The sequence below is a fragment of the Lissotriton helveticus genome, chromosome 11, assembly GCF_964261635.1.
Source record: "Lissotriton helveticus chromosome 11, aLisHel1.1, whole genome shotgun sequence".
In the NCBI taxonomy this organism is placed as follows: Eukaryota; Metazoa; Chordata; class Amphibia; order Caudata; family Salamandridae; genus Lissotriton; species Lissotriton helveticus.
The window spans coordinates 784,365,968-784,384,293 of record NC_136072.1 but is presented as its reverse complement, the minus strand read 5'-3'; the positions used below and the strand labels follow the sequence as shown (position 1 = coordinate 784,384,293).

Genomic DNA, 18,326 nt, shown 5'->3' with positions numbered 1-18,326 from the left:
CTTGCATCCTTCTCCCCTCTGCCTTGCACCCTTCTCCCCTCTGCCTTGCCCTCTTCTCCCCTCTGCCTTGCACCCTCCTCCCCTCTGCTTTGCACCCTTCTCCCCTCCGCCTTGCACCCTTCTCTACATTGCACCCTTCTCCTCTCTGCCTTGCACCCTTCTCCCCTGTACCTTGCACCCTTCCAACCTCTGCCTTGCACCCTTCTCCCCTCTGCCTTGCACCCTTAACCCCTCTGTCTTGGACCCTTCTCCCCTCCGCCTTGCACTCTTCTCCCCTCTGCCTTGCACCATTCTCCCCTCTGCCTTGCACCATTCTCCCCTCTGCCTTGCACCCTTTTCCCCTCTTCCTTGCACCCTTCTCCCCTCTGCCTTGCACCCTTCTCCCCTCTGCCTTGCCCCATTCTCCCCACTACCATGCACCCTTCTCCTCTCTGCCTTGCACCCTTCTCCCCTTTGCCTTGCACCCTTCTCGGCCACCCCCTTGCCCCCTTCCCACCCAATGGAGGGGGATGCCACCTGGAACATTGGCACCATTTCAAAAGCATGATGGACTCCCCCTGCCTAAAAATGTATGTTTCCGTCTGTAACGCAACTGGTGCTAATGTAAAGTGCTCTGATGCATTCGGGTGGAGTTCGCGCTATATAAAACTGCAAACAAATACTTGGTAGGGGGCCTTGTGCTGCTTTAGGGGAGCATTGAATCAGAGGACGTAGTAAAATTACAAAGAGCACGGCGCAAGAGGCTTTTCACATCACCATAAATTCATAAACAGCCTCTGAAGATGTATAACCAGTAGGCGCTTTATACAGCGCTATATATGAAGCTGTGTGTGGTCTGCGGTGCGCAGTGTGCCTACATGAAACAGTGGAGACTGGGAGGGATTTATGAGGCCAGGATTGAGGCCCTCGCCCAGGACCATATATGTTTGGCGACGAGGCCGCACAAGGGCTTCACAGGAGGACGTCCTTGAGGGAGCAGAGCAGGAACACGAAACTGAAAGACAACACACCACACTCTCCAACATGCAGCAGTCACGAGTGACGACCCCTCAACGAGGAGTGAGGCAAAGACAGAAGCTGGCAGAGTGCGGCTGCATCAGGGCATAAGGCGCCCACCCAACGCTCTCCACCAGGACCCTGACCCTGCACCCACCCAACGCTCTCCACCAGGCCCCTGACCCTGCACCCACTCAACACTCTCCACCAGGCCCCTCACCCTGCACCCACCCACCCAACGCTCTCCACCAGGCCCCTGACCCCGCACCCACCCACCCAACACTCTCCACCAGACCACTGACCCTGCACCCACCCTACGCTCTCCATCAGGCCCCTAACCCTGCACCCACCTATCCAACGCTCTCCACCAGGACCCTGACCCTGCACCCACCCACCCAACGCTCTCCTCCAGGCCTCTCACCCTGCACCCACCCACCCAACGCTCTCCACCAGGCCTCTGACCCTGTACTCACCCAATGCACTCCACCAGGCCTCTGACCCCACACCCCCCCACCCAACGCTCTCCCCCAGGCCCCTGAACCCGCACCCACCCACCCAACGCTCTCCACCAGGCCTCTGACCCTGTACCCACCCAACGCTCTCCACCAGGCCTCCGACCCTGCCTGCTTCTGCGGGGGATAAAGGCGATCCTATGGACTCCCCCGACATCCCCTTGCAGGCGGGTGCAGTCACTGACTGTACCCGCTTGCAAGAGGATCAAGTGCACCCCTGTGAATGCTAAAATGTAGTAAAGCCACACAGAAGTGCAAGTTCACCTTGGTGAATCGGGCCTCCAGTGTGTCCACGCGTAGAGTGTGTCCACTGCACCACACTCTTCCTGGCTGGACTGTAGATACTGCACCCAAGAGCCATTACGCACTCTCTCCCTCCTCCCAGCAGCGCACTCCTCGAGTGTGTGATATTGGCGTTCTTTCAGCGCATAGATGAGTGAGGACGGAGGCTCCGAGGCCTCTCTGTGGCTTGGCCGCCGCCCCCCTCACTGGATCCCGAGGGCTGGCCTCTCATTCGTCGGTGCTCGTCCTCCAAACCAGGAGCCACATCTTTGGGTCTGTGATTTACCCCCCAGGCATCCCGGTCGCTTCTGTGTGATTTAAGATTTCCTTTGGGAAGACCCGGGCGCACAGCTCTGTAATTTAGCCTGAATATAGTGCAGCTACAGAGTTGTGTTTCCACCAGCCAGCTATCGGCCTCCGAGGTGGGTGGCTGGGTGGAAGAAAGGGCTCTGTCTTCATGCAGCACTGACCACCCTCTCTAAACCCTGGTGCTTCCCAGGGCTGTCCAGCCACAGCCCCACTCACAGACCTCTCCGCCCTCCTAAGACTGCGGGGCAATGTCTGGCATGTGTGAGGCTTTCTCCATCAATCACTCATTGAGATGCAGAGTGACCTGGCAGCACAATTTCCACAATCCACATCCTGCGCCGCGGCGCCCCTTGCATCTAATCACGGCGCACCGGGGTGCCGCGGCGCACACTTTGGGAACCACTGCCTTAGCTCCATGGTGATATCTGGTTGTAATCTCGCCCTCTAATCCCTTTTTCACGAGGCTTGGTTATTTACCCAAGGACCCTTATCACCATTTGGGTAATGACTCTTTGACCTGCATCCCTCAGCCCACCGACTTGAAAACCACTGAGTCATTCGACTTGGTCACTGCCATGCCTCCACACGTACAGCCAGTCACGTGACCGCATTATGCATCACGTGCACGGAAGTCTTCAGGCAAAACACTCGGCATAAATACCTCCAGGACCATCCTTGTAGGATCATCTGGTCTCGGTGCAGTTCACTTGCAGGTTCTACGGCGGGCACTTTGGTTATAGAACGTGAATAACATCCAATGTGGATGGGCACCACTTACTTCTACTCTCTTTCTCTCTTGGAAAAACATTTGGTAGCTTAATTTTCTTTATTTTGAAACCCTACAGAATGCAACTATAACCAGCCATCCCCACACGGTTTCCATGGGGCGATACTGAATACAGTTTTTTGTAAGTTTCCAAAACCTTGGTTCCTCCTTTTCAATGTCTATCGGTTTATGTTGTTTGCCACGAGTAGCACAAGTACAGTTGTACGTTTTGCGCATGTTCGTTATCTCATTCGTTCCACAATTACAGATGCTCTAAACTGAAAGAGCTGCTTGACAACCACCTGAGACAATGAATGACTGTGGGTACGTAATGAAAGATAGAAGTGTAGTCTATACTCCAAACTCGAGAAGCATCACTTGTATATAGTGCACAAAACGTTTGTCGCAATAATACGGCATGCATGGTGTGCACTGAAGAATATTTAAATCCACGCCGACAACAATGGAGAGCGAACAAAAGTAAGATATGGCAACTCATTCACAGTAGGAATGCAGTATACTGTGTATAAGGGACTGCTCTATCTCTTTCAGAAATGTTTTTCCCTTGACAGAACGCTGAAAGGTTGCCTCACCGTACACGGTCTCGCTTAATGCTGATCCACGGACGGGTGCGCCTTAACGTGTGCACACCTCCCGGTTCTAACATTTGGTCCTGACGAAAACCTTGTATTTTCACAGATAGGTTGAAACATGCTGACCAGTAATTTAGTAATTTTCTGACGTCTCACTGATACTTTTGGTCAATTTAGCCATTTTAAGTATCACACTTGGTTTTAATCTTGTCTTATTGCTCCATATTAAACACTTAGGGAGTACAATAAAGACATTTTTAATCCACTCACTTACACTTTTTTCACACTGTTAAAAATAACCAGCTCCGCTGTATTTCACACCAGTGGCATTCGGCTACTCGGGTGGACACCTATGATGAAGCATGTCACCAACTAGGTTGGTGAGTGAGGGGTTTCTTTAAAAAAGGAAAACTCTCTCTCCTTCTCCATTTCACAAGGACATTCTATGTCCTGGAGATACTCCCTCTTTTTTGTTTTGACATACTGACCCTAGGGGACTGGGACTTTGTTCCCAACCTCAATACCCTTACTCTCTTTTTTGTTTAACAAAATACTACCCAAATAGGCCATGGTTGCACCTTTTTTAGGGGTAGAGTGTGCTCTGCAGGAAAGAGGTATGAAGTATCGTTTTAGCTTTGAGAGAGCCCATCGGGAGGCACTCGACTATCCACCTAGCTATACCAACCATTGAGATGGTGGCGTTTTGAAAAGGCTAAAAAGAGCCTGTCAGACCAATAGAAGAACGTTATCCCATGAATATAGTACATGAGGGCCTGCTTAACATCTACAGTATGAAGGACTCTCGCTGCTATAGAGTCTGGCTGTGGAAAGAAGACAGACACTATTGTCTGATTGAGATGGAAAGGGGAGATCGCTTTGGGGAAGAACTTGGTTCTGAGAATCGTCCTGTCCCTGGTGAACCTGAATAAAGCCTCTTTCAGTGTATGTGCCTGCAGCTCGCTGATATCTATAAGAAAACTCACTTTCCATGAGAATAACTGTAAAGTGCCAGGTTTGAAAGAGGGTATGCACCTGGGGAGCACCATAGTAAAGTTCCATGCAGGGTCAAGGGGCAATTTCAGAGGTATGATCATTTAAAGGCCCTCCATAAATACATTGATGACAGGAATCCTAAATAAGGAAGAATGTCCCCTCTTTTGTATGTAGGCAGCAACAGCAGCTAGGTGTAGCCACATAGAAGTGTTGGTGAGGCCTGACGTTTGTAGGTGCAAGTGGTAACAAATGATGTACAAGATGCTATGATGGAGAAAACTTTTTCACTATATAGCCAAACCAGCTCACGTAACAGGTCTGGAGGCTTCCCGCAGGATCGTTACGCACTGTTGCAGGAGACTGAGATAGCCAAGCTAAGTCCTCAGAAGCCAGATTGCTAGGTTGAACTGTCTGAAGTTTGGTTGCCTGTTCTGACCTTGGTTCCGTACGAGAACCTATGGCCTGTTCATTAGTTTCACATGGAGGCTGATGGACATCTTGAGACGTGTTGATTTACGATGCCTGGCCAAGGCAAATGCCAGTAGGATAAATGCAAGGCATGTTTTGCTGCAATTTACTAACAAAGTACAGAAGGAGTGGGAGAGGAATCAAAACATAGGCAAATATCCCTGAGCAGTTCAACCTTACAGCATTGCCCAAAGACTGAGGATGTGAGGCGAAATCTGGGCATTTGACATGGTCAAGAGTGGCCAACAGATCTATCCGAGTAGTGTCCCAATGCGGGAAGTAGACATGCAGGTAGAGTTCCAACCCATGGACTTGTTGATGCACTTTGCTCAGCAGGTCCACAAAGTCATTGTCTACCCACAGATGGTACTCCCCGGGGAGATTTATGCAGTGGCATATGGCCCAGTGCCAGATCTGTTGTGCTAGTGCGGACAGTGGGCGTAAGTGTATGCCGTCTTGCTTCTGGAGGTAATACATGGCACTCATGTTGTCTGTTTGATGAGAACTACTTTGCCTGTTCTGAAAGAAGGCTGTGAGATCAAGGTATATGGGCAGCAGTTGAAGTAATTGATGTGTCACCACTTATATTTAGTGGGATACACCCCTGTATCATCATTTGTCTAGATGCGCCCCCAGCCTGTGAGAGAGGCCTTCATTGTTACAGTCAACTGTGGGACAGGGTTTGAGAAAGGCCTGCCCTAATTGTTGCTGTTTCTCCAAAGGAGGCAGCGATGGGTGTCGGCCTTTAGCAATGCTGGATATTACAACTGACCCTCCACTTGAAACCACTGCTCAGAGACACTACTACAACAGGCGCGCGCAGGGCCGGCTTTAGGGCTGCGGGCACTGACTTGGAGGGATTCAATAACCTCAGGGGAGGGGGTTTCTGGGTTTAGCAATAACATACAATTTAACATACAATAACATACAATTTAATAGCACATGATGGGTTCCTTGTGCATCAAGCTTTCAGGCAGAAATAAAAATGTCATGATAACTCTTGTGATTAATGTTCCTGCTAGAGGGAGAGATCAGAGTTTTGTCTGGTGGCCTGGTATGGGGTCCTATGGTGATGCACGAGGCCATCATTCCGGGGAAGCACATTGTGGTTCCAAATGTAACTTGGCGATTTGGTTGAAAAAGAAGCAGTAGCTGCTGAAATGTCAATACCCTCTCCTGGTTGGGTTAGGCTTTGCCTCTATGTTCTGAATCAACCTCAGAAGGGCTGGAGTATAGTGGGTAGAGTGGGCTGTAGGGGTTGCAGGTGGGACTTGATGGCATCTAAGGTGAATCTCAGGCTGTGGAGCAATGAGATCGCAGCTTTACTTTGGGCTAGGCACCTCCAGGCACTTTGTGAACACCCTTGGGGCAGTGCTGACCCAGAAAGGAGGTACTTTGATTGCTAGCGTTAGTCATTCACCGCAAAGAAAAGGTAGCGCCATTGGCGTGGTGGATGGGATGTGAATGTTGGCGTTCTTGTTTTTGGTTTTTTAACAATTGCAGGTACCCTCTTCAATGTTTCCTTACAACTATTCAAAAAGTATTTTTGAATAGTTTGATTGTGCATGAAGATTTGGTGTCTTACTAGAACATAATAGCTAACCTATTTAATGCAGATACATAATCTTCTATAGTATTTAATTTTTCTAGTTTCCACTAGATAAAAATGTATGTTTGCAGAAATCTACACAGTGTGGGTGTATAATGCATGCCAAGGTCAACAATACCTTTTACAAATAAAACATAATTTTCCCCAAGAACCTCTTTCCTTTTTAAGTCTCGCCTGAGACAGCCCATGTGCTGTTGTTTGATAGACATATTAGATTACATGTGGCTTAGAGCTCACCAATCGCTTACCAATTTTTGGCTAGATCATCACTCATGTCCGTGCTTCTCTTTTGGCAGATGTAAAAAGAAGAATTGATACACAGAAAGCAGAACAATGTCATAAATTCACACCAGTACAGAGATCTGGGCCTAAATCCATTGTTTTTTTGCTCCCGATGCCATTCAAGTTTGTACCCAGCCATATGCAAATCAGTCTTGACCCTGCTCCCTATGGGAACAGTCTAGCCCAAACTGCCAGACCAGGTCCTCCCTTGACTGGAAACAAGCATCCTAAGACCAATTTCAGGGTTTTTACCCCTCATCATCCAGGCTCGCTTGACTCCAGTGGCATGGAGAGCACGGGCCACACGTCGGGGCTTACCTGTCTCACTCAGGGTGACAAATGCAAAAAGAACAATTGATGATGGACAGAATACAGAACAATGTCATACATTCACCCCAGTACAGCGATCTGGGCCTAAATCTATTGTTTTTTTTGCTCCCCATGCCATTCCAATTTGAACCCAGCCATATGCAAATCAGTCTTGACCCTGCTCCCTTCCTGATAGTATGTTTGTCCCCCACTCTCTCTCTGAGCATGGCCCAAGTACTGCTTCCTTGCCCAGTGGGTGCTCTTTGGCTGCTGAACCTTTCGGGCCCAGGTTACTGTTTTCTTTTAGTAGCAGTACTCTATAAGATTATTTACAGGCCTGCTCAAACCCGTCCTTCTACCTCTTCCCCTTCCCTCTCCCTCTCTGTGTTGTTGCCTGCTCCTACTCTGTGTTGTTGCTTGCCCTTCCCACTGTCCCATCTGTTCCCATGTTGTCGCTTGCACCCTTCCACCCTTCTCTGTGGTCACTTACCCCGTTCCAGCTTTGCCTCTTGTTTCCTAATCCTTACATAATCATCAATTGCCACCTTTACTTTCCTTCAACACTTGGCCACATACTTGCTTTGTGTCTGTAACCTTTTTTCTCCAACATCTTCGACCTTGAACTTAGAAATAGAAAATAACCCCATCCACTGCCTTATCTTGGAAGCAGGAATCCTGCCTCTTAACAGTACAAAAGGTGATACTCCAATGTCAGCGTTAGGAGTTGTGCTTACTGCCCATAACAATTTCCTCAGGTCTAAAATGCAATTCAACTCATTGACCTTCGCCAACTGTACACTGTCTTTGATGACTCTGTTAAACCTCTCAATGAAGACCGTTACTGTTTGGATGATACAATGAAGTCTTGGTACGCTTAATCCCCAAAAACATCAAAAATTCCATAAACTGGGCCGAGGTGAATTGACTCCCATTATCCATTCAAATCTCATCAGGAATTCCTTTCTTAGCAAAAATGGACTCCGAAATTCAATATTCTTAGAGCTATTGGCTGTTTTCACAAACGTAACCCCTGGCCAGCGACTGGAAAAATCTATTACCACAATGCCATACTGTAGCATGTCCCCCGAGACAACAATGGGACCAAGGAAATCAATGGCTAATTTATCCAGGCCTTGTTGTGCACTCTTACTGCCTCCACAGGACTTGGAACGTGATTTGAGATTTTTCACTAAAGGCACAACTTCTGCAATCTCTTAGATAGTGTTCAACAAGTCTGTCTAGACCTGGCCACCAAACATTTCCACAAATTCTCCTCTTCATCGCTCACATGGCAATGTGCACCTTGAATGCCAAGGATAACACTTTGTTCCTCATTACCCCAGGCACAACTAAAACATTTGACTGGAATAGAAACCCATTGACAAAGGATAATACCTCAAATACCTGTTGGTACCCTTCACACGACCTTCCTTCTGACTTCCACCTCGATCACAGTTAACCAATCATCCTGTGACATTACACCTTCAGAGTGACTCTCAATAGTGCACACCAACTCAGCCTCATCCCCACACAATTCTTCCTCATCTAGATCTTGATCGCATCATGGGAGACGAGAGAGACAATCAGGCAGCAAGTTCCTGGCAATTGGTAAATACTAAGGCCTTGAAAAATCACAAATGAGAGCACCTTCAAATGTGCGAGTTCAATATGTCTGCTGTACAAAAAACTATTTTGTTTGATTTAATAGACTAAACTTTCTTTCCATATATAATACAAATCTAGCAACATATAGGATGCACTTGACCCCTGACTTGCCTCTTAGTTCATTAACAGAATTTTCATTAGGGAAGGGGCAGGAATGTTTCTCAAATCAAGTTTAAAAACTATCACTTTCAATAAATACATAACTAAAGCATGAAGTGGTAGCACACAGTCCTTTGTAATCAGCAGATTTTTCATTGAAATGACCACAAACTTTCCCACTGGCATGCAGCTTTACCGATGAAGCTATGTAGTGTACAAAGAATAATGTTTGGAAATCGAGTTTCTGCAAAGATGTGTCAGCTGCAAATCACCAAGTAAACATTTCTGGTTTGTTTGCTCCTATGTAACTCTTTGTTTGATTCACTCTTCTTAATTACAAAAACATTTTGCTTTTGTAAGTCCTGATATATTCAGGAATATTTTTACAATAATTTATAGGCTATTTATTTAAATGTTATATGTTAGAGAAAAATAACTGCCGTTTTCAGACAGCTCACTTGACAAAAACCTCTTAAGAGAGAAAAATAAACCTAATTTTCCAAGCAGCAATTAGGTAAAAGACAAACTGACATTAGACCTCTTTCTTTGAACAGACAGCAAATGTGTCAAGATATAAACAAGTTTTAAAGGCATCTTTATTGCTCATTCACTTTCTGAATGAACAGAACACCTGTTCCTTTCTAGCCTAAGTTTACTCGCCAGATGGGACTAGTAGGTACTAAAAAAATGGCTCAACCTGATAAATGTTTATTCGCAATTGCGAGTGGGCGAGTAGATTTTTCGAGCCCAGATACTCCACTCGATAATCATGCTCATTAAGCCTTTACTGTAATCTGGCAATTCTTGCAGCTCTTTTCCCTCCCTTAGTGGTAAACAACTGTAGAAGGGGTTTATGATCAACACGTAAGGTTTGAAGTGGCTGATCCTCACCAGCATTCCAGGGCTTCTCGTTCTTTGACAGAATACAATGGCTTCGCCCCTCTCAAACTCCTTGAAGCAAATGCAACTACTTCATCTCTCCCATCCCTGCATTGTAGGATAACTGTGCCTAGAGCCTTCTGGCTGGCATCAATCATAATTGCACTTTCATCTCCGGTATCAAAAGGCTTTTAGGGAATGGCATGAGGTACTTCATTCTTTACTGAATTGAACTCTTGACCACATTAACGGCTCCAATCAAATTTGGTATTGTGCTTTTACTGGTTTTTCATATTGTACATTTTTTCCACACACCTGGGAATACATCTGGCATAGAATTCTACTAATCCTATGATGGATCACAATTTATCCTTGTTTTCAGGAGGATTAAAATCTTCAATGGCCTTATCTAGGCTGGCTTTTGGTTCAACCCCATTGGCAAATAGTTTGTATCCTAGGTAATCAACGCTGAAAGTGCTGAATTAGCAATTTTCTGCATGGAGCACTCCCCTACCTTTCAAAATGGACAACACTAGATACAATCTCGTATCATGCTGCTCTTGATTACCACCATAAACTGACACATCCTCCTGAAATGATAAAACGCTCTCCAAACCCTTGAACAAACTCTCCACCATTCTTTGAAAGACAGCAGAAGCTAACCCGAAAGGCATGCATTTAAACTGATACAGTCCCTCAGGAGCTATGAAAGATATGAAATGGCTGGAATCTAGATGCAGGTTGATTTGACGGTATGCAGAGGTCATGTCTAGCAGACTGATATTTTTCCCCCTTTTAGTGTGGATAACATTTCTGTGATATTGGGAAGAGGATGGCTATCAACCCATTGCTGGTTGTTCAAGTCGCGTAAATCCACACACATGGGAATGGATTAATTTGCCTTGCGGGCCAAAACAATCAGGGCGACCCAGTAGGAACACTCTATAGGATCGATGATGTCCTGTGCTCACAGCTTATCAAATTCCTTTCTTAATTCAGAGCTCAAGCCTAAGTGCACTCTGCACCTTGTGTATTACAGGCTGTGCCTTTTCTACCACTCGTATTTTATGTACAAAACTCTTAAACAGACCAGGATTCCTTTGAAACACTTCAGGGTAAGCATTCTCCCTTGCATTTTCTTCAATAGAAAGAACTTTGACATACTCCTTCCTCGGTATGACTTGAGCCGGGTTACTGGAATCCAACAGTATACAGTATACCCACGTTCTTCTGATCATACCATCCCAACAGACAAGCATAATCGCTGGCCACATACACTACACCATCCGTGACGCTATTCTTAGAATTAAGTTATACCACAAGGTCGCCCAGAACTTCAATGGATTTGCCCCTGCAACCCACAGGACGAGTCACAGAGTCCTTCAGCTGGCTTTCACTAAAGGACTCTTTCCATTATTTTCTGCTCAGTAAGGTAAAAGAAAAATCGGAGTACACCATGACCCTTGCTTCCATCACCTTTATGCTCAAAATGCAAAAAGGCCTATTTTTTTATCTTATCCAAACACACCCTTACACAGTCTCATCCTCCACATCCTTGGGAAATGTTTTAACAGTCGCTTGTGGAAATGTCATTTTCAATCATTCTGCTAGCCTCAACCCAATATATTTTGCTTTAGCTTATTGTGCTTGATGATCTACAAACCCTGGCAAATCGCCCTTTTTGGCACTGGCCTGATCAATGGCAGGGCACACACTAGTGTTTCCCAAGTAAGATGAGCTTCTACACCTATAGCACTCTAGTTGTTTTAGATGTTTCTTTATGTTACATTTCTCAGTCAGATTCTCAGCCTCTTCCTCCCTCTTTCCCTTTTTTTAATGTTTACGATTGACTGATAAAACATGTAGAGCCTGATACTAAACATCGGTTATAGTCATCTGTTCCATAAACGAAGTTGTACTTTCAATTCTGGCTGCTATTTTCAAGGCTTTCCCTAACATTAAGCTATGAAAAGATAACAATGCCTTTTTGGACTTTTTTGTTATTCGTTGTTTTGACCAGCTGATCTCGGATTATCTCTTTCTTGAAGGACTTGTGTTTGCAAGATACTGCAAGAATCCCACAAAGCTTCCCACAGATTCTCCAGCAATGTTAAGTCTTTTTTTCAAACTTGTGCCTTTACTTAGTAACATTTTTACATGCCTTAAACCTTGCATCTAAAGACTTAATAGCAGAAGCATATTCATCAACGTTTCCACCTTCACCCTTGCCATCACCCAGAAGAACAACTGTTTGAGGAATGTTTTAGAATTTTTCGACCTTCAGAGCCCAAACAATGACGCGGTATGGTTAATTTCTTTTTATGTGTAAAGGGCTCTCCATCTAGGGCATCCAGATAGGTTTTGAAGCCCTCTTTCCACTGTTCCCAGTCTGACTCATTATGACAGATATGCCTGATAAAGCTTCGAGCACACAGAATCACAGTTGTACTCTATGCCACTTACAGGTTAAATGAATAATGAACAAAATAATGAGACACGGAACCAAAGTAATAATGTCTCTTTTCCCAGCTCTATGAACGGCACAGCGGCATAAAATAATGATGAAAACAAGTAAAGGTAAGGCAACACCCAGCTTACAGCTCTAGTAACGAATAGAGTGTTGTAATGGTGAAAACATTTTGATGCATTGCAGCCAGCGCAGTAATCATGAACACTAAAGATTGCCCCTTTGCATGGACGTTATATGCGTTGACTGTGCTTCCGATACAAAAATGGGACCTCCGTGGACGTTACTTCTCAATCCAAAATGGCACCTCTACTTCTGCACATAAGCATGGTGGTCCAAGTGGTGATGTGGCCCACCTCTCTAGTGTGTATACATCACAGTGGAGGTCGCGGACCAACCTCTGAGTCCAAGAAGGTGCTCTCGTATGTATGATGAAGCCAGGAGTTCAAGGGGCCTTCAGCTAACCCACATTGGCAGGGATCACCAGAAAGCTCGGTACAAGCCGCACTCTCACCCCCTTCAAAATGCGGCACAGCAGAACACCACACAGAGCCACCAGACATGATGCTCCTCCAATGATGGGCTGCAGTGCTGCACTGAACTTCCACACGTGTGGTACCCTTGGCCTGACGATTGTGGTACAGCCTGCGCCACTAAAAAGACACTATTTTCCAGGTAGGCTTTATTAAGATACAAGCACACAGCAGGACTATCAAGAGACAGCAATCGCCACCGATCCGCTCTAACTGATCCTCCAGCTGAAGATTCCATCTCCTTGGAGACCCCAACATTTCCTAACCATGGAAACCCCAACACTCCATGGTTAAGACCCAAAACAATGATATATACAGCTCCTTTACTACTCCCCTGTGTCCCCGCCTATCACATATAAGCAGAAGCAGATACTTTTGGAGGCCTTACATAAAGTAAATTTACAATGGGTAAAAAGTAAATAACGGGGATATTTTTCACCTTGGGGTTATGAGTGAGATTATAGACAACTCTAGCTTTGCTCTTGTTGTCTATTTGAGGTCAGTTAGAACCCCTCTGTAATAACCATTGCTGGTATTTAATGTCATACTTCTTTAATTCTATATATCATCACAATGCAATATGAGGTAATGTAAAGTGTCCAAGAACAACTCCAAAACACACAATTAACTGCAAATAATATTTGGTTGTTTTTCCTGAAAAATATTTTTTGACCCTTACTTGAAACCTAATGAGTTGGGAGGGGCGATGGGACAGGGAGAGAGAGGAAGACAACAGGTACTCATGTCCCTGTGTTGCTAATGTTACACCCCCCCCCCCTCCGCACTGGCCATTGTGGGTAGGTTATGGGTTGTGTGAGTTGGATCATAACACTCTCTTGAAAGGAGCTCGGAAGGGTGCTTTAGGTGGTTAGAGCAACACTGAAGCTGTGGATGGCAAGAAACAACAAGAAAGCTGATGTCAAGGGCAAGGCCACTGCGTCCACCTGTAAGAAAGAGATGTGCCTGTATCTGTCCACCACATCTTGTGACCCGCTCAGGACAAGGGCCTGAAGTTTGAAAAAGTGAACAAAAAGGTTTGATTTTCTGAGGGCCATTGAGTTTAAGATGCAGGACAATAAAGAATAATGAGATGTCATGATGTAATCTGAGACACTGTGCGTGTTAGCATCTTCCATAACCCTGTCTTGCGTCAACAGCAGTCAATTGAGCATTGAATATGGAAAAACGTTCTAAAACATTGGGGAGCAAATGGAGGAGCATTTCTGCTTGTGCTCCATTAGTTGCATGTCGATATTGCAGGGTCGATTTATATTTCCTACACATCAAAACACCTACATTTTTGTTTCACAACATACAACTATGGAATCCTAAAACAACTATAATCGAATTAAGACACTTAAGAGAAAAATGAAGGATGTATTCGGTACTATAACAAAATGTCAGCCCTAGTCAGAATACCTTGAAAAGCTCCTGCGCCACCCAATTCACAAAGAAAAGAATTGGATGATATGTTTAGTTCCTGACAAACGGATTTCGTTTTTTTCCATTTCATTAATAGAGTGCTTACACCCAAGCTATGTGCTGAAGAAACAAAAAACAAGTATTTCAATAGTTTGTAATAAAGAACAAGATACAAGTGCACACAGAGGGTGATTTGGCTATGCCAGAAGAGAGAACTAGTAAGTATCAGGAATACCGCAAGGAGGAAATGAGAATTCAGAGAACACAAAAATGTGCAAGGAGAAAGAAAATGCAGAAATGGTTAGGAAGTCCTGCTGACTATCTGTATCTGTTTCTGCCAATAAGAATCAAAGCAAGCAAATCACCAATCCCCACGTACCTGTCAAGTAGAGGTTCTCAATGGGTGTCTTGGCTCTGAGAGCAGCAGTGACCTCCACTGTGAAACGGTCCATGCCATGGTTGGCTCCGTACCACTCCCCGCGGGAAGCTGCAATGTAATGTTGGTTGGACAGCGGCGTGGCGGTTGAAATGCAGTCAATCTGAAAGAAGGACATAGGTATAAGGGTTAAGGAGTAGCTTCTTCAATACAAAAAGATAGCTCTTGGTGTTGTGCTGCTGAGATCTTTAAAGTCGCTTACATTTCTCAAGTTCAAATTGAGACAAGATTGATTCTGTTTTTTTACCCCACCAAAGTAGATAATGTCCCCTGTACGACATGGTCATTACGGGGATTAATAAATAGCACAGTTTTCCCTCAAATGTGGGAATTTCAACAAATGCTGTGGAAATATCTGCAAAAATGTCAGTTACTGCAGACATAGCAGTTAATTAGAGGAAATATACACTGGACATTTCAACAAACTGCAGCCTTCCTCCCAAACCGTGAAAGAGGTTCCGGAAGCTGAAATCCTAATCAGCAATATTTCGTTGTATTGCCAACCATAAGTGGCTGCCCAGCAGTGCAGATAAAGGAGACTAGGCTTTTGCTGTGAGATCATGGTTGTGACATCACCAGAGAGCCACATCTACAACGTGACTTTAAAGAAACTGCATAAAGTGTATTTTGATGGTGTCACTTCTATTTACATGTTGAAAAATAAGATGAAACTAAATTAGGCACTATACTAAATATATAGTTGGTGTCTACTCTGTCATTGAGGACCAATTAAGTTAGTGTTTGAAATTCTATAAGAAATTAAGACTGCTTTGGTAGATATGAACCTTACTGCCAGGGGCGGCTCTAGGCTCATGGCGGCCCTGAGCAGGGACCGTAGGTAGGGGGCTCCGGTAGAGGGGGTCCGGGCGAGGCGGAGCCCCCCTGCAGCTCAGGAAGGTGCGGGGGGCCAGTGAAGAGGGGGGGGGGGTCAGGGTGTTTGGAAGTGGAACAGAGCCAGAGGCCGCCAAATCCCTGCATGGGGCCGCCACGCAAATATGTATCCATCCTCAAAGGATTATTATATTAAGGATATATACTGGGGTTTGGCGGCCCTGTGCAGGTGCACAGCTTGCACATGCCTAAGGCCGGCCCTGTTACTGCCCATCAAATAATGTCTAAGGAAAAGTGGCATTTCTGAACACCCATTAATGCCTTAGTCATGTCACTGGATTGTATGTCAGAATATCATACACAAAAACATCATCTGACATAACTATTTTGTCCAAATTAAATTTCACAAAATTATTGTCCCAGAGGTTGTAGATTTTTGATTATTAAAAGAGAGCGAGTAATGTAGACGGTAATTATTGTACTCTACATAGGTCCGACTACTGTGACAGCAATATCCTGGTAGCACTTCTTTCACTGACCGATATCTCTCTGCTCTCAACAATGCCCTGGCTGTGGATTTTTAGGACCCCTCTTTGTCTAAATCCCTCCCTTGAACAACGCCACCTTTCAGGACATGCCTCACCCTAGGACACATCCCTTCTGTAATGAACTCCACCTCCCCAAATGCTGCCATTTTGATGGGTCTGCACTCTCAAAAAAGATGCCTTTTGTGGGAGTCTGTATATCACCACATGGACGCTGCCATATTGTGGACTCTAAACCCTGCCGAGATGATATGTCAGGATTAGAGGGAGTAAGGGACTATAGAACAGTACAATCCCTGTGAAGTCACAAAATCAAAAGGGGCAGGAAGGCAGCAGTTTGGGAGGCTCGTCAGTGGCAGCAGAGGCACACAGGGATTCGACAAACCTTGCAGGACACACCAACTAGGACTCCCATCAGAGCTACTCCTGGAGGTAAGACTGGAATTTGCGGGTAAATTCAAGAAGCAACAATATTAATGGCCAGTTCCCTCACAGTTGCTTAGCTATATGTTTGCGCGATCATAGTTTTCCCACCATTAGTTCCTTTGCCTACACCTGTGTTCCCTATTCCCTTCTTGCTTTATTCGCTTCTGCAGTTTGATGTGTGTTTGTGCTCCTGTGTTGACGGAGCATATCAACTCTGCTCTTCTGGTGTAAGAACGTGCCTGCTTCCTCCTTTAGAGTTCCCCAGTCTCACCGTCCTCCTGGCTGAATATCATTCATTTTCCAGACTATCATATGCTCCAGTGTCAAGGTTCTCAGAATTGTGTGAGGGATTCCGGCATACCTCAGATTGGACCTGGTAAGGGTCAAACTGGAGTACTGTATACATTAGCGTAGAGCAGGCCCAGCTCTAAACACTCTCCTCTATGAGCCACTTATATATACTGTGCGAATATTCTGGTGAGGAGTGCAAGCTTTATGACCTTTTGCTTCTTAAAACACCCTTCCTTCACCAATGAGATGCTGCCTGCAATGTGTGTCTCTTTCTGTGTCCTAACCCTCATTTTCCCCAAGAGTTAAGAGTTCACACCAAGCTTGTCGCTACGAGTCTCTACAAGAGTGGAGGCTTGGGGATTAGCATCAGATTCCAGAGGTTTGCGTTCCCAACACCAGCTCCTCACACTATACCACTTTGGGAGAGTTCATGCTCAGACAGCAATATGTAGTGTGTTACAATCAGAAGTCTTTAAGCCTCTCCTGTTTGCTTAGCTAGAACATTATGGGATTTTGTGGTGTCATTGTGTGGCTGAGTTGGCAGAGTGGGTTGAGAAGGAAGGATGCTTCTTTTGGTGGAACTCTCTAAGTAACCTACACACTACCATCTACAACCTCTTTACCTACAAGATTTATCTTATCCGACTCTTGATTACCAAGAGCTATCTTTAAATATAACACTAGTGATGAGGATGTGCATGTCGGAAGAGCGTGTGTGTTGGGGTGTACTCCTTAATGAGGAAAACCTTTCAAACAACTAGATGCGTAGAATAAATTTGCTTTGGAGGACTGTCGATTAGGTGGAGGGTGGGAACCAGGAACCCCCTGTCAGGAGAGCCGAGATAACCAAAGCAATTGAGAAAGGCTATAGTATGCTGCCATTTATAAGGTCTACACTTTGATAGAGCAATCAGCAGCACTTTATAAGTCAGTATAAGAATTTACTCATTTAATTGCACAGTAGAATGTTGGTCTGTCTGGAATGGGATAGATTTGAAACACAAGAGGGGCAGTGTGTGAGAACTTAGAGAGAGGGCATGCTTAAGGTTCATGCCACAACAGAAAGAATGCTGCTCATGAGTGGTCATTGCAAAACTTTGCCTCAAGGCACTTAGGGGAGATTTGCCTCAAAGGTGCAGCCTGGGATGAAAGCCATTGACCCAAAGGTCAATGTACAGCATGCATGTACGAGTTTCATTATGAGGCACACAGCTCTTTTACTGATGCATAAATTGAAGATTTTAAAAGACTGCCCAAACATTTCCAAACATGTGGATATCGTTTGCATGTGTTCCATAGCTGCTCAAGCCCAAACCCATTCAAACAGTCAATGTTGAAAATATGTGAATGTAAAGCGAGCCCACCTCGGGGTGAAAACCTTTGCATTTTCACTAGAATGCTAGGGCAATATTTTTCACTGTAGAGTCCAAAACTGACTTCTACCTAGCATCAACAGGGAAAGTATGAGAAAGAAAAGAAAACACAGGTAACGTATGTGTAAAGGTTAAGATTATCACTGAATGGAAGAATATAAAATAATAATATTCACCTTTTCGCTGTTTGATCCCACTAGAAGACGTCTGGCGACACCAGAGTTTCTTTGAAAAGCCAAC

At 45.2% G+C, this 18,326-nt stretch overlaps 1 protein-coding gene across 1 annotated transcript in view; it reads right to left on the bottom strand.

The window, feature by feature from the left end:
• The window catches only part of RETSAT (retinol saturase), a 156,876-nt gene that overhangs the window by 16,729 nt on the left and 121,821 nt on the right, over positions 1 to 18,326 (bottom strand). The window contains exon 10 of the mRNA XM_078666731.1: positions 14,564 to 14,723. Coding sequence (XP_078522857.1) covers positions 14,564 to 14,723 — 160 coding nt within the window. The remainder of the gene's footprint in view (positions 1 to 14,563; positions 14,724 to 18,326) is intronic.